We start from the raw sequence: 13532 nt of genomic DNA, 5'->3' as shown, positions 1-13532 counted from the left end.
ACCCTTTCCTGCTTATTAAGTGCTTACTATATGATTTAGCAGCTTCCACACGGTTTTCCCATGGTTTAGACAGCATAAATGATCAAAACAACAAATTCAGTAGTACATTATCCGTGCAATCCATGCTGTTTACTTCCGAGGATCGCCAATATGGCTGCACATCCAGGTGACAACTGACCAAATCGTGATAGATTAGCTTAGCAACATGCTAACACAACAACCCCAAATCATCTGTGGCCTATGTAGCTCACTAGGCTTTGAAACCAAGCTACACAGAGTGAAAATAAGTAAACACGACACGTTTTTTTCCAGTTTTATTCAGTTTATTTCTGTAACTGCATGTCATAATTCATAATTCAAAACTCCCTGTTGATGCATTCAAAAACAATACAGTATCTTCATACATATCAAGAGCAACAATTAAAAACCTGTACATCTGTGTTCAAGGTGTCCCCTCATGGACTGCTATTTACACACTCAGCATCTTCCCTGCAGAGGACGCCACTAAAATAACGGCTACTCGAGGTCTCGCGTCAGACCCGGCAGGTAAAAATCTGCAACACACTGCTGCCTGCTTCCTCATTCTTTTTTCTTGAGAGTCCCGTCTACACTAAGTCAAAATGAAGGAGAGGACGCTTATGCTATAAAGGAAGTACAACCTTTACACAGGAGCTGACAGAATAATTTTTTTTTAGCCCTATCTGAACACTTGTTTTAACTGCTTTCCGCTGGCTTGCGAGTGGTGACCTCCGTATGCACTGAATGGGGGAAAGCAAAACAGCAACTGCAGCCAGCCAGTTGGAGGATCAGCACCAATGGAGAAAAAGAGATTGCAAGAATTCAGACTGGGCGGCTGCCTCAGAGAGGTTCTCTACTGGTGCAGCGGTAACTTCCTTTATACGACAGAATGTCCTCTGCTTTCATTATCTTGGGCCGAGCTGTCTGGCACACAGGGGTGTAAAAAGCATTGAGAGATTATACTGAAGTATGGGTAAGGTGTCAAAGGTTTACAGCATATAGTCAAAAATTAAATGTGAACATACAAAAGTTTGCACATGTAATTGTACTTAGTATTTAAAAGTAAACTTCTAAGCTTTGGAAATAGACAAGATATGAAAGCGAGTTGAAATCACAAGACAGTGGAGATTTTCTCACTGAGTAAGTGTTGGGGAGTAAGTAGTTATATGTAACAGCGTTATGTAATTTAATTACACAAATGTAACTGTAATCTGTTACAGTTACTGAGAAAATATGTAATTAAATTACAGTTACTTATGAAAATATTAACGGTTACAGTCTGAATATTCTATTCTAATATTTGTGACCCTGGACCACAAAACCAGTTATAAGGGTAATTTTTTGAAATTGAGATTTATACATCATCTGAAAATAAAGCTATCCATTGATGTGTTGTTTGTTAGGATAGGACACTATTGGGTCAAGATCAGATGAAAATCTGGAATCTGAGGGTGCAAAAATTTTGAAATATTGAGAAAATTGCCTTTAAAGTTGTCCAATGTTCTTAGCAATGCATATTACTTATAAAAAATTAAGTTTTGATATATTTACGGTAGAAAATTAACAAAATATCTTTATGTAACATGATGTTTTCTTAATGGAACCTAATGTTTACTTGATATCCTATTGATTTTTGGCATAAAAGAAATATCTATTCAATGTATTTTTGGCTATTGCTACAAATATACCATGCAAATATACTGTGCTACTCAAGACTGGTTTTGTGGTCCAGGGTTACATTTACTATTTCTTGTTATGATTTTAAATCAGTATTTAACATCAGAACCATCTCAAACGAGTAAAAAGAGGTGCTACAGTCTGATTTTTTGGTGGCTGTGCTTTAAAATAAAAAATATTATAATCTTAATTCAAGAGATCTGACAGAAATCACAGTGTGACAGTGTTGAGTACTACTGTAAGGTTAACCCTGTCTGGTTAAAATGGTTGAAAGTAGGGATGCACCGATCTGTATCGGCCGATCACTTGCGCGTTTTGTCAGTAAAGCCGGTTCTGTAATCAGCGGTAAATGCCATCAGGTGCGTGATTTCACGTTGAGCCGTATATACTACACACAGCTGTTGTTCACTGACGAGCTGCGCACATTCACACTGATAATGAACATTGATTTGCGCAGCTCGTCAGTGAACAACGGCTGTGTGTAGTATATACGGCTCAACGTGAAATCACGCACCTGATGGCATTTACCGCTGATTACAGAACCGGCTTTACTGACAAAACGCGCAAGCATGATCGGCCGATTCGTATCAGTGCATCCCTAGTTGAAAGTAATTAACAGTTAAAAACATTTGTTAGAAATTTAGAAAAGTAATCAAATGTAATCAGTTAGATTACTTTAATAAAGTAACTGAAGTTACACTACATATTACATTTTAAATAGGGTAGCTTGTAATCTGTAACCTATTACATTTCCAATGTAACCTTCCCAACAACTAATAATTTGTGCAGAACAACTTGTGTAATCATAATTTTCTTAATGTTCTGGCAATAAGACTATGACACAATTTAGAAACACAAAACCAGTCTTAAGTAGCACGGGTATATTTGTAGCAATAGCCAAAAATACATTGTATGGGTCAAAATTACAATTTTTTCTTTTATGCCAAAAATCATTAGGATATTAAGTAATGTTCCATGACAATACTTTGTAAAGTTCCTATTGTAAATATATCAAAACTTAATTTTTGATTAGTAATATGCAATTGCCAAGAACTTGCACCCCCAGATTCCAGATTTTCAAATAGTTGTATCTCTGCAAAAATATTGCTTTCAGATGTATGAATGTACCCTTATGACTGATTTTGTGGTCCAGGGTCACATTTCAACATTCAGGTTTTTGTTATGATAGCCAGTGATTTTTTTTTTTTTACAGATGTAAATTAAACTGTACAGAGTAATAAAAATATGACTTACTAAATTCAGTTTCAAATAATACTCCTAGTAATGAGCTACAATCACTCAAGTACTTTACACCCCTGCTGCCTTCTATCCTATATTTCTAGAATATAGATATAAAACATCTCCTTTTCTTTCGTCTTTACAAATAAGTGTTTGTTCTGTACAATGGCTGACTCCTTACAAGGCCAACATAGCAAATTCAAGTTGAAAATTCAAAGCTGAAACACTCTGTTTGTGTTTTGACATTTCAAAAGCGTCAAACTCAGAGGGCCAAACGCCCATCTGGATTTCTCTCGGTCGAGGGAAAGAGTATGACATCATTGATTAGCATTTAAATGGCACATTTGAACTGATAGGAACCTTGCAGACATTATTATAAAAAACATTGCATCACTGTATTCATATATCGGTTGGCTCAGAGTATGGCTCGCCCTTGAGACTACATCTCTGACTACTGAACATCTAAGGGTCTAAACTGTCTCCGGTACAAGGAAACCTATACGGGGCGGGACAAATGTTCGGTGGGCATGCTAATTGTCATTTTTGTGGACTACATAGATGTGGTCTTTGTGTCTCTAAATCTCACTTTTATATGTTGTTGAAGACGTCATGGAGAGGGATATAAAAGAGGACCAATGTGCAAAAACCACAGTGGGCACTAGGGGGCAATCAAGCTGTCAGATCAGATGCCACAATTTGAATAATTTGAAACAGATGTTTTATAAAAGATTTCGATTAGCCTCCTGGGCTGTGGAATACAGTATCATGCCATAGGGACTTTTTAATTTCATCGTAAGGGCCAGTGCTTATTAAAACTAGTATACTCACTACAGACATGCAAGATTGAATTCTAAGAATCATTTTATATATCAAGCTTCTCGTCAAGCCAGTGGGCACCTCGGTTTAAAATGCTGCACGTGTCTCAGGATAACTCGACAGTGCTGTATATTTCTGATATGTGAGACTTTGGGGGAATCGAGAATAAAAAAACAAAAATACAAAGATATGTCCAGGGTCTATAATTATGTACAATAAGCTTGTTTTCTCTCTGCTACAGTAAGGGAAATGCTACAGTTTTAATGTTTTGGAAAACAAACTAAATCCTCCCCCTCAGAAAAATAAACCCAAACTAAACATTTACAAGGCTCATCCCAGTTTCTGTACAGTACGTGCTGATGCCAATGGGATAACCAGGTACAAAGTCAACATCAATACCCAGGCTGGTTGAGGATTCTGAGAGCAGTGAACTTCAGATGACACCTCAGATGTACAGCTGAACGCTGTTAATACTCATGTAAGAGCCCTGATTTAAAGTATCACGTTTCCGAATTGCTAAATGCTTACAGGCCGCGTATGGCAACAGAACTCGAATGTGATCTTCTATGTAAGCATTTATTGATATGTTACAGCACAGTAAAGATCTCCAGTGATAAATTAAAACACATTGGTTGCATTTTTTATAAATATAAATAAATTCAAATTTACTTGATAAAATGCTATATTTAAAAAAAAAATAATAATCAAATAGGGATGCATTTCATTCGAATTAATTTATCATAGCCGATTTTACTGTGCATATTTCTATCACTTAGCTTTTCGATGAGCTTGCCTAGAGCTTTGCTTGGTATGACACAAAACAGAAAGAGATAGCACTTATTGCTCAGACAGTTCTGAGGTAAAGATCAATGCATAAGCTGGTGGTACAGCATGTCTGATTATCACCGGATCTCCTTTAAATTTTCGGTTTCGATTCACCAACCTGCCTGTGTATTTTAACAGTACACAAAATTACGAATCTCATATCTTAGGTAGAAAAATCCTACCGCAATTTTTGATCAGTAAGTCTTACAAAATGCATAGAAGACCTGTATCAAAATGCCCTTTTTTCTTCTTCTTGGTTTTTTTGTTTTGTCTCATTTTTTTTTTCTTTTTGTCTCCTGAAATGAAGATTCCGCATGATGCTCGATGCTGATTGGTGGAGGGCTCGGGGATGAGGACCGAACAGGCCTTCGTTTTCTCATTTTCGTGTGTTCTCAGAAATGTCGAGGGCAATGAAATGGGTCTGAAATATTGAATCGGAAAGCATACAAACGCAAAAAAGTATCACAATGGGAAAAAATCAAAACTTTGGGTCCTGATTTTGAGCTTGAGGGAAGTCTATGTCTCGTATAAAGGAATATCGCATGAGGCACTTGTAATGGCTCTCTTTCACTTTGACTCACTTAGCTGAAGTTTCGCAGAGCGTGTGCAGAATATTTTCCCCAACTCGTGAACCAAGTCTTGCAAAGATATAGATGTTAAAGAGGCAGAACAGTATTGTGTTGCACACTTTCTACTATGCTACGTCTTATGTTCTTTTACTTGTATTTGTTTCTCTTTTTTTTTTTGGTAAACACTGGCTAAAGAAGCAGAAGGCACCTGGAGAGGTTTGATACGGCTCACTGGCCTTATAATAAAACTTTAGTTCTGTTTTCTTCCTTCCCCCCTCTTTCAACAGCAAGACCACCGCGCACAGAGCAGGGGAGGGGTTACAGTCCAGTCACAAACAGCAAGCAGCTAATAAAATCTCTTTAATTGCTTAGTCCTGCTCCTAAAGAACTGTTTTCAATCTAGTTTACCTTCAGAAATGTAGCTCTTCAGGGGCACGACTGAGCAACCGTGTCTTAAATAAATCTTCTTTTTTATAATAGAATTTTTGTTGCATTCTTACGAAAATAAATGGAATAATATGCAAAATAAAAATGTCAAACGATATGAAAAAAGACATGCTATGAAGGACATCATGAATCATAGACGCGTACTAACTGACCTTGCAGTTACTTTCATGCTAGCCACACCATAATGGCAGCATTTGCTCATTTTCTCTCCTTGGCCACTGGATGGCGATAAAATCAAGTGTTGATCAGCCTGGATGAAAGATCTACACAGCATCTGAATGATACCAATACCATAACTCTAGTAATATATAGATATGGATTTGAGACGGAAGAGGGACAGATGGGATGATGGTGGGGTACCGAAAACCACAGATATAAAGACAGAGCTGAAGAGGCTGGATGAGACAGACTCGTGCATGTGTGTGTGTATATGTGTGTGTGAAAGAGACAGAGAAGAGAAGAGAAAGTTAAAGGGATAGTTTACCCTCCAAAAATGTAAAAATGTGTCATCATTTGTGTTAGCAACACTCAAGTTGTTCCAAACCTGTATGACTATTTTCTCCCATGAAATACAAAAGTTTTACGTTTCAAAAAGGTTGCAAAAGCATCAGAAAAGTTCATTTGAATCATAAAATAACCAAATTACTTTTAAATGTTAAAAGTCAATATGATATGTGATTGTGTAAAGAACAGACCAAGATCTCAGTTATTAGGGATAGTCCCAAAAATGAAAATGCTGTCATCATTTACTCACCTTCATGTCATTTTAAACAGCATACATTTCTTTTCTTCGTTTTGGGTCCCACAGAAGAAAGAAAGTCACCTTTTAAGGTGCAATCACAATAACATTAATAAAAAGTTGCATGCAAAAAAGCTATATTGTCAATAGTGTAGCTTTGTATGAACCACAGCTCACACAAAATTTACTTTTAAACCAAGACGGTTTCTGTTGGTTAATGCATCAAATGTGCACGACCAACTTAAGTCGTTGCAAAATACACAGAGAAATCTTTCAGTCTCCCCTGAAATTCCAGAACCTATTAAAATGACTGGACAATGGTAAATAGGACAGCACCTTTTCTGCTCTTGCTCTATCATGACATTTCATGAGAGAAGTAGCAAAGATTCATAAAGATTCCTTTTTTTTAATCACTTGATTAGATTCAAAAAAATTTAATTGGACTGAACTAGTTTCTGTTTGTCACACAGCTATAATATGTCTTCAGAAGACTTTGTATAAACCATTTGTGGTGCTTTTGCATCTTTTTGGAAACGTAAAAGCTTCAGTACCTATTAATTCACGTGAAAGTGTGCACTTTAGTTGACACCGATAGCCCTGCTGCGCTATGGACGACCCGAGTTCGAATCCCGGCTCGAGGACCTTTCTCAATCCCTCTCTCCTCTCTCTCTCTCCAACTTTACTAATAATAAAAGGCAAAAACGGCAAAACTAAATCTTTAAGAAAAAAAAAAAGTGCACTTTAAAATAAATTCTTATAGTCATACTGAATTGGAACATCATGAGGTTGCATTTTGAGGTGAACTATCCCTTTAAGGAGATAGCATTAGGACCACAGTCCTCCCTTATTCTGGCTCAGCCTTTTCCCCTCTAAAACCTGAGAGAGTTTGTGAGGGCTGGGGACTAGCCAGGGTCCCGGGGCTGTTGTCGGAGATCCAGGAGCCTGTAGAGGGCTGATGGCATCCAGGGGCCACTGAGTCCCCGAGAATGCGATGCTGGCTGCAGACACACTGACTTCGGAGAAGCTGTGAGTCGATTCTGCAGCCGACCCATCATCGTCATTGTCCAAAGGCATGAGGAAGGAGAAAGGTGTGCGCTGTGTGCCCTCCGTTGTGCTGGTTCTGTTGTGATCCCTCTTTTCTCTTCTTAAACTCGCTTTCTCTTTCTCTTGATGTGTTGGGAGACCGTTCTCTCTCTCTGAACTTACATCCTTCGCTTTTCGTCTTTTCTCTCCAATGGTATTACTTTTTTGCCTTCCTCGTCGTCGTTCCTCTTCTCCCTTTCTTTCTCCCCGTTTGTCGACTTCTTTCTCTTCTCTCCGTGGCCCCTCTTGGCTCCTCAGTGTGCCGGGTAAACTCCGTGAACGCGTTTGTTGCTCTCTCCTTCTTCCTGCCGACCGAGAGCTACCAGCTGTACTAACGTCCTCCGCCCAGCCCTGCTTGCTTTCCTCCGCTCCTCTTCCTCTGCTCCTTCCCCCTGATTCCTTCTTTTCCTTCCCCCTCCTCTCTCTCCTCTCTTGTCCACTGTCATCCACCCTCCTCGGAGAAGAGCGATCTACTGTAGCCACACGTGGCTCCTCAGAGAAGAGGGAGGAGGGGGAAACGGCTCCAGCTTCACGGTCTGAGAAGAAGAAATAGAATTGAATGATTAAATATTATCTACAAAAAAGTACAAACGAAGGTATCAGATAAGGGTTGGGTGATGGAGAAGTGAGTGGATGAATGAGAGCAGAACCATGTGATGTACCAATGACTGTTCAATCTGTGATGGAGGCGGTGGGCGAGAAATGCGTTTGCTGCTTTTCTGAATGCTTGAGTAAACTATATTATCAGTGAAACAATGGCATTAGCATTTTGTTGCATTAAAAAACCCTAATTATTATGGCAGGGAATTGCCGGTACCTGTTCTTTAGGGTTACCTAAAGTACCTCTCAAATCAATATTTGGATGACTTTGGGAATCTCTGCAATGGTTGAAGTTCATAATTTAAAGGGATAGTTCACCCAAAAATGAAAATTAACCCATGATTTACTCACCCTCAAGCCATCATAGGTGTATATGACTTTCTTCTTTCAGATGAATACAGTTGTAGATATATTAAAAATGCCCTGCCCAAGCTTTATAATTCAACCAATACAAAATGAGGATTGGTAAATAAAAATGTTAAAGGTTGTCAATATAATCCAAAAGGAGACTGGTTTTCCTTTGCTGTGTACAAAACTTGGTTCTTGCAAGACTAGCATATTCTCACAAGAGCTTGCGCTACGCCTACGTCCTACATCATCCGCTGGAACGCCACTTTCGTGAACGTGTACGACAGTTAGCGGAAGCTAGAGATTACAGCAGGGCTCGACATTAACGCTTGTCCAGGACAAGTGGATTTTGTGAATGGGCAAGTGAAGGAGAATTTTACTTGTCCGACCGGACAATTAACCTAATTAAAACATCAATAACAAACAATAACTAGCGCAGCACCGAAACTTTGGTGAGAATGATTCTGATTGTATTACTTACAGTGTAAACGGTGATTGAAAACGGACAGTGTCAAGTATCAAGCTCGTGCAGCCTATCTGAATCACGGACATTTTTAAACTAATAGGCGCAACAGCATGCACAAAGAAACAAACATACTGCGGTAGAAAAAAAAGATAAATATTGTTAACATAAACATATTATATAGGTAAGCACCATTACGATTGCAAACGTGACATTGATTTTATACAACAGTAGTTCAATAAACTAGTAGTTAATATTAACTGACTTACATTTTAGACACATCACTGACCGTTTTTGTTAACGAAATAGTTATAAGTAAAGCTACAGCAGAACAGTCGCGAATCTGAGAAACACACAGCGGTGTTTCAATACTGAATGATTTAGCATTTAATTTAATGAATGGGGTGAGTCAGTGAACGAACTGGTTGAATCCGTCTATGGTTGAAGCCGTGACTCATTCATTAAGACAGTGACTTACTGCCACCTATTGGTGGTTCGGTTTCATTTTTAAAAGTACTGCATTTATCAACATGTATCAACATTTTAGATTTATATGTTAAAAAAAGTACAACATTAATCTTTTAATAATTAAATAAATAATTAACAACATTATTTATGTATTTGCAATTTTACTGTGTAAATTAATTTTTTTTGGAACCTCTTATCTTCATTAAACAGTCTAACCATACAGAGTCTAATTATTCTAATTGAATGATAAAATTTCAGAATTTAATGTAAATGATGACGCATTTATTAAGGTTAGGAAAATAAAGTTAAAAAGTGTCCTAAAAATCAATTTAAGGCAAATATCACAAATATTCTGATTAAAGTAAGACCTTATAGAGCAGTGATGAGACTATTGCTTCAGAATAGTTTAATTTACAGCAAAAAAAGGCTCTTTTTTGCCTCGGACAAGTACATTTTTTACTCAGACAAGTAAATGTCTGATTTACTTGTCCGAAGGACAATCACATGTCAAAGCTTAATGTCAAGCCCTTTTACAGTTTATTAAGTTTTAAATAGGACATTTTTTCCTACATAAACACATCAATTCACTTCAGAAGGCCTTTATTACCTCCTGGAGCTGTGTTGAGAACTTTTCATAATGGATAGATGCACTTTATTGACTTCAAAACCTCAACACTAGGGCTGGGAATCGATTCCAAATTTTGAAATCAATCCCATCAAGGGGTCCGCTGAATGTCGCTTCACGAAAATAAACTGAATGAAAACAAGTCGGTACGGACCTTGTCAGAGTTTGAGGATGCAGCCTTCCGTTTGAGAAGCACCCATTAATTTGCCTCTTGATCGCTAATAGTGATTAGAAGTCTGATTCGTTTCCACGAAAAGGTTAGTTCGGATAGATTGTTTTAATGAACCAGTTCAAAAAATGATTCAGAACTGGTTTATGTTATGCAGAAAGCACAATATCAGTGGCCGAGAGCGCAACTGATTGACAGATAAACCACAAGCTTTTATAGCAGTGTTATTGGTAATGTTCTGGTTATTTTGTTTCAGTATACAGTTTTATTTCGTGCAAAGCATACTGTTAAAGTAAACATCATGTAGCTAAACTGTGCACATGTATTTTAGACACTTCATGTCTTGTTTTATTCATGCAATAAATGTATGTCCACTGCTGAGCTGTGGACTATGACTAATTTCATTGGCAATGCAGACAAAATTACAATTTAAAATCAGTCAAAGCTACAAAAACGTAACATACTTTATACAAATTAAGCTTCATATTATGAGAAGGCTAATTTCTATGATTTATATCCTGCAGTCATTGCGAAATTAGGTTCCTCCAATCTAAAAAACAAGAATCAAAAGAGAATCGAAAAAACAGTGTGGAATCACTGAAAATTTTGGAATTGAACAGCCCTACTCAACACCCATTCACTGGCATTATAAAGCTTGGAAAAGCCAGGATGTTTTTTTTAATATAACTCTGATTTTTTTGTCTCAAAGAATAAAGTTATATACACCTATAATGGATTGAGGGTGAGTAAATCATGGGGTAATTTTCATTTTTGGGTAAACCATCGCTTTTAACAGGAAAAATGGGCTGTAGTACAACAAAAGCGTTATGCCCATTCACACTGAAAAGAAAAACAGCACATTTAGTTAAGAAAATAATTCACTATAAATCTGCTGTTAGGTGAATTTTTTTAAAAACTTCACTCACTCACACACATACATAAAAAAAAAACATGACAACCCTAGTTACAGGAAACAGATGAAGCTGAATGTAGAAGGGAGTATGAGAACTGTGAAATCACAAAGTGAACATTAAGAAAGACAAAATGACAACCAACAGGAACAGTTACCAACCGCGTGTTTTCTGTCCGGCCGATGACATAGAAGCAAGGCTCGCCCTGCTTCGAATTAGTCATACAAAGAGATAAGCTGGAAAGCTCCACTGGAGGAGAGTTCAAGAAAGAGAAAGAGAGCCAAAGTATGAAGTAGTGAAAGACAGTAAGAGAAAGAAGTAAATAAAGAGAAAAATTCCAATGCAGACAAAAAGTATAGGTAAAAAGCTTTAGTTAGGCAATAGAGGATTGAACGTATATCCAGAATTCTTTTGGAAAAGCTTGAATGTCTGTCATCCACCAAGTTTTAATGGACAGAGTATCACTTCAACATATGAGTGCCTATCTTATCTTCAATATCTTCTTACCCGCCCATGGCCCTGACTAGTAGAATCAGATCTACACACGTAAACCTCGCAACTATCAGAGGGATTCAGAACTTTTGGTAAATATTTTGGCGTTTTTTCAATCTTTACTCTTATTAAAACCTACATTTCTTAAACTTATACATTACTCTGTCTCCCCTCACCGTAATCTGGTACGTATCCATTGCCTTTCTTCAGTACGAGATGTATCCGGGCTCCTCCCTTTCGGATCTGCTCCACGGCCTGGCTGTGTGTCATCCCAGCTGTGCTGTCTCCGTTAATCTCCACGAGCTGATCACTCACCTGCAATATGAGTCGGCAAAACCCTCTGTGACTCAGCGTAATGTCAACAACAGACCCTAATCCCAGCATGCCTCAGCATTATCTTCACAACATGACCCAGTACCGCTCACTTTCATACTTTCAAACATCCCTGATAGAATCAAGTGAAATGATGTATCAACTGGTGTCCCAATAAAATGTATTTAGTGCATGTGTGGTAGTTTGTGTGTGTGTGTGTGTGTGTGTGTGTAAACCAGGGGTAGGCAAGTTTGTTCCTAGAGAGCTGCTGTCCTGCAGAGTTCAGCTCCAACCCTGAAAAAAACTCACCTGCCTATAGCTTTCGAAATCCTGAAAACACTGATTAACTTGTTCGGGTGTGTTTGATTAGGGTTGGAGTTAAACTCTGCAGGACCAGCGGCACTCTAGGACTGAACTTGCCTACCCCTGGTGTAAACTAACCTGTATTTTCTGACTGCGTGATGCCGGTCCACCCTCCATCAGACCGAGCACATACAGACCCATGTTATACTCGCTTCCACCTCGCAAACTAAAACCAAAACCTGTTGGCCCCCTCTCAAGATCAACATTATAATACTGGGAATCCTGGAGAGAGAGAAATATTTTCATAAACCTTATGTCAGGGATCCTCAAATCTGGCCCACGAGATTCACTTTCCTGCAGAGTTTAGCTCTAACCCTAATCAAACACACCAGCATGCTAATCAGTTTTTTTAAGATCATTGGAAAATCACAGGTAGGTGAGTTTGATCAGGGTTGGAGCTAAACTCTTCAGTGCATTGGCCCTCCAGGGCAAGATTTGGGGAACCATGCTGTATGTGGTGTAGGGCAGGGGTTCTCAACTCTGGCCCGCAGGATCCATTTTCCGGCAGATTTCAGCTCCATCCCTAATCAAACAGACCTGAAAATGTTAATCAAGGTCTTTAGGATCACTAGAAAGTTACAGGCAGGTGAGTTTGATCAAGGTTGGAGCTGAACTCTGTAAGGGAAAACCCCTGGTGTAGGGTATGAAATACTGGAAAGTTGCAGATAACATGCTACACTCCAACTATTTTAAAGTGCATGCTTTCCCTACACATTCGTATGAAGCCTAAAGTTTTGAGGTTGATGTTTAAAAAAAAGTCTATGGAATAAAATGCCTCCACAACCCATGTAAATGTGTATGTGGCACTTCTATATGCGTGTAGGTGAGATGTAGTCTCACCTTTTGCTTGGCTCGATGCCCTTTTCTTAACCGGCTCTCAGCATCAAAGTCAGGGTACTCAGGCAGATTATTGTCTGACAAAAAAATACACACCTTATTAACACTTATTTACAGTCTTTACATGAGCACCCTCTTGTGGAAACTGTTGAAAATAGACCACAAGGTTTAGCAGAAACACATTATTTCAGAATATAATAAATAAAATATGACAAAAAAATGTGACAAATAAAAATTATGTAATTGACTGAATTATTTAATATTTACTAATAATTACTACATAATTACTACTTAATTGGGGCGTATTAAAAATCAGTCTCAGCCAATGAATGAATGAATAAATTGTTCATAAATAGTATTAATATTAATAATAAACTTTTTTTACAGCAACATTCTCAAGGAACTTTACAAAACAAATACCAAAATGCAAAATACGGGCCATTTTACAGAATAAAATCCAAAGAGCTGAAAACATCTTGAAAAAATGTGTCTTTTTCCAAATAATTTGTATATATAATCAGAGGACACTGG

At 37.9% G+C, this 13532-nt stretch overlaps 1 protein-coding gene across 1 annotated transcript in view; it reads right to left on the bottom strand.

Moving 5' to 3' along the window:
• Positions 1 to 301: 301 nt before the first annotated feature.
• Positions 302 to 13532, bottom strand: part of magixa (MAGI family member, X-linked a) — a 79786-nt gene continuing 66555 nt past the window's right edge. The window contains exons 13-16 of the mRNA XM_073819042.1: positions 13005 to 13078; positions 12243 to 12386; positions 11666 to 11804; positions 302 to 7949 (exon numbers count right to left, since the gene is read on the bottom strand). Coding sequence (XP_073675143.1) covers positions 7156 to 7949; positions 11666 to 11804; positions 12243 to 12386; positions 13005 to 13078 — 1151 coding nt within the window. The 3' untranslated portion in view covers positions 302 to 7155. The remainder of the gene's footprint in view (positions 7950 to 11665; positions 11805 to 12242; positions 12387 to 13004; positions 13079 to 13532) is intronic.

The sequence above is a fragment of the Garra rufa genome, chromosome 15 (assembly GCF_049309525.1).
Source record: "Garra rufa chromosome 15, GarRuf1.0, whole genome shotgun sequence".
Lineage (NCBI taxonomy): Eukaryota > Metazoa > Chordata > Actinopteri > Cypriniformes > Cyprinidae > Garra > Garra rufa.
The sequence above is the reverse complement of the archived record's forward strand: the minus strand, read 5'-3'. Positions and strand labels throughout refer to the sequence as shown.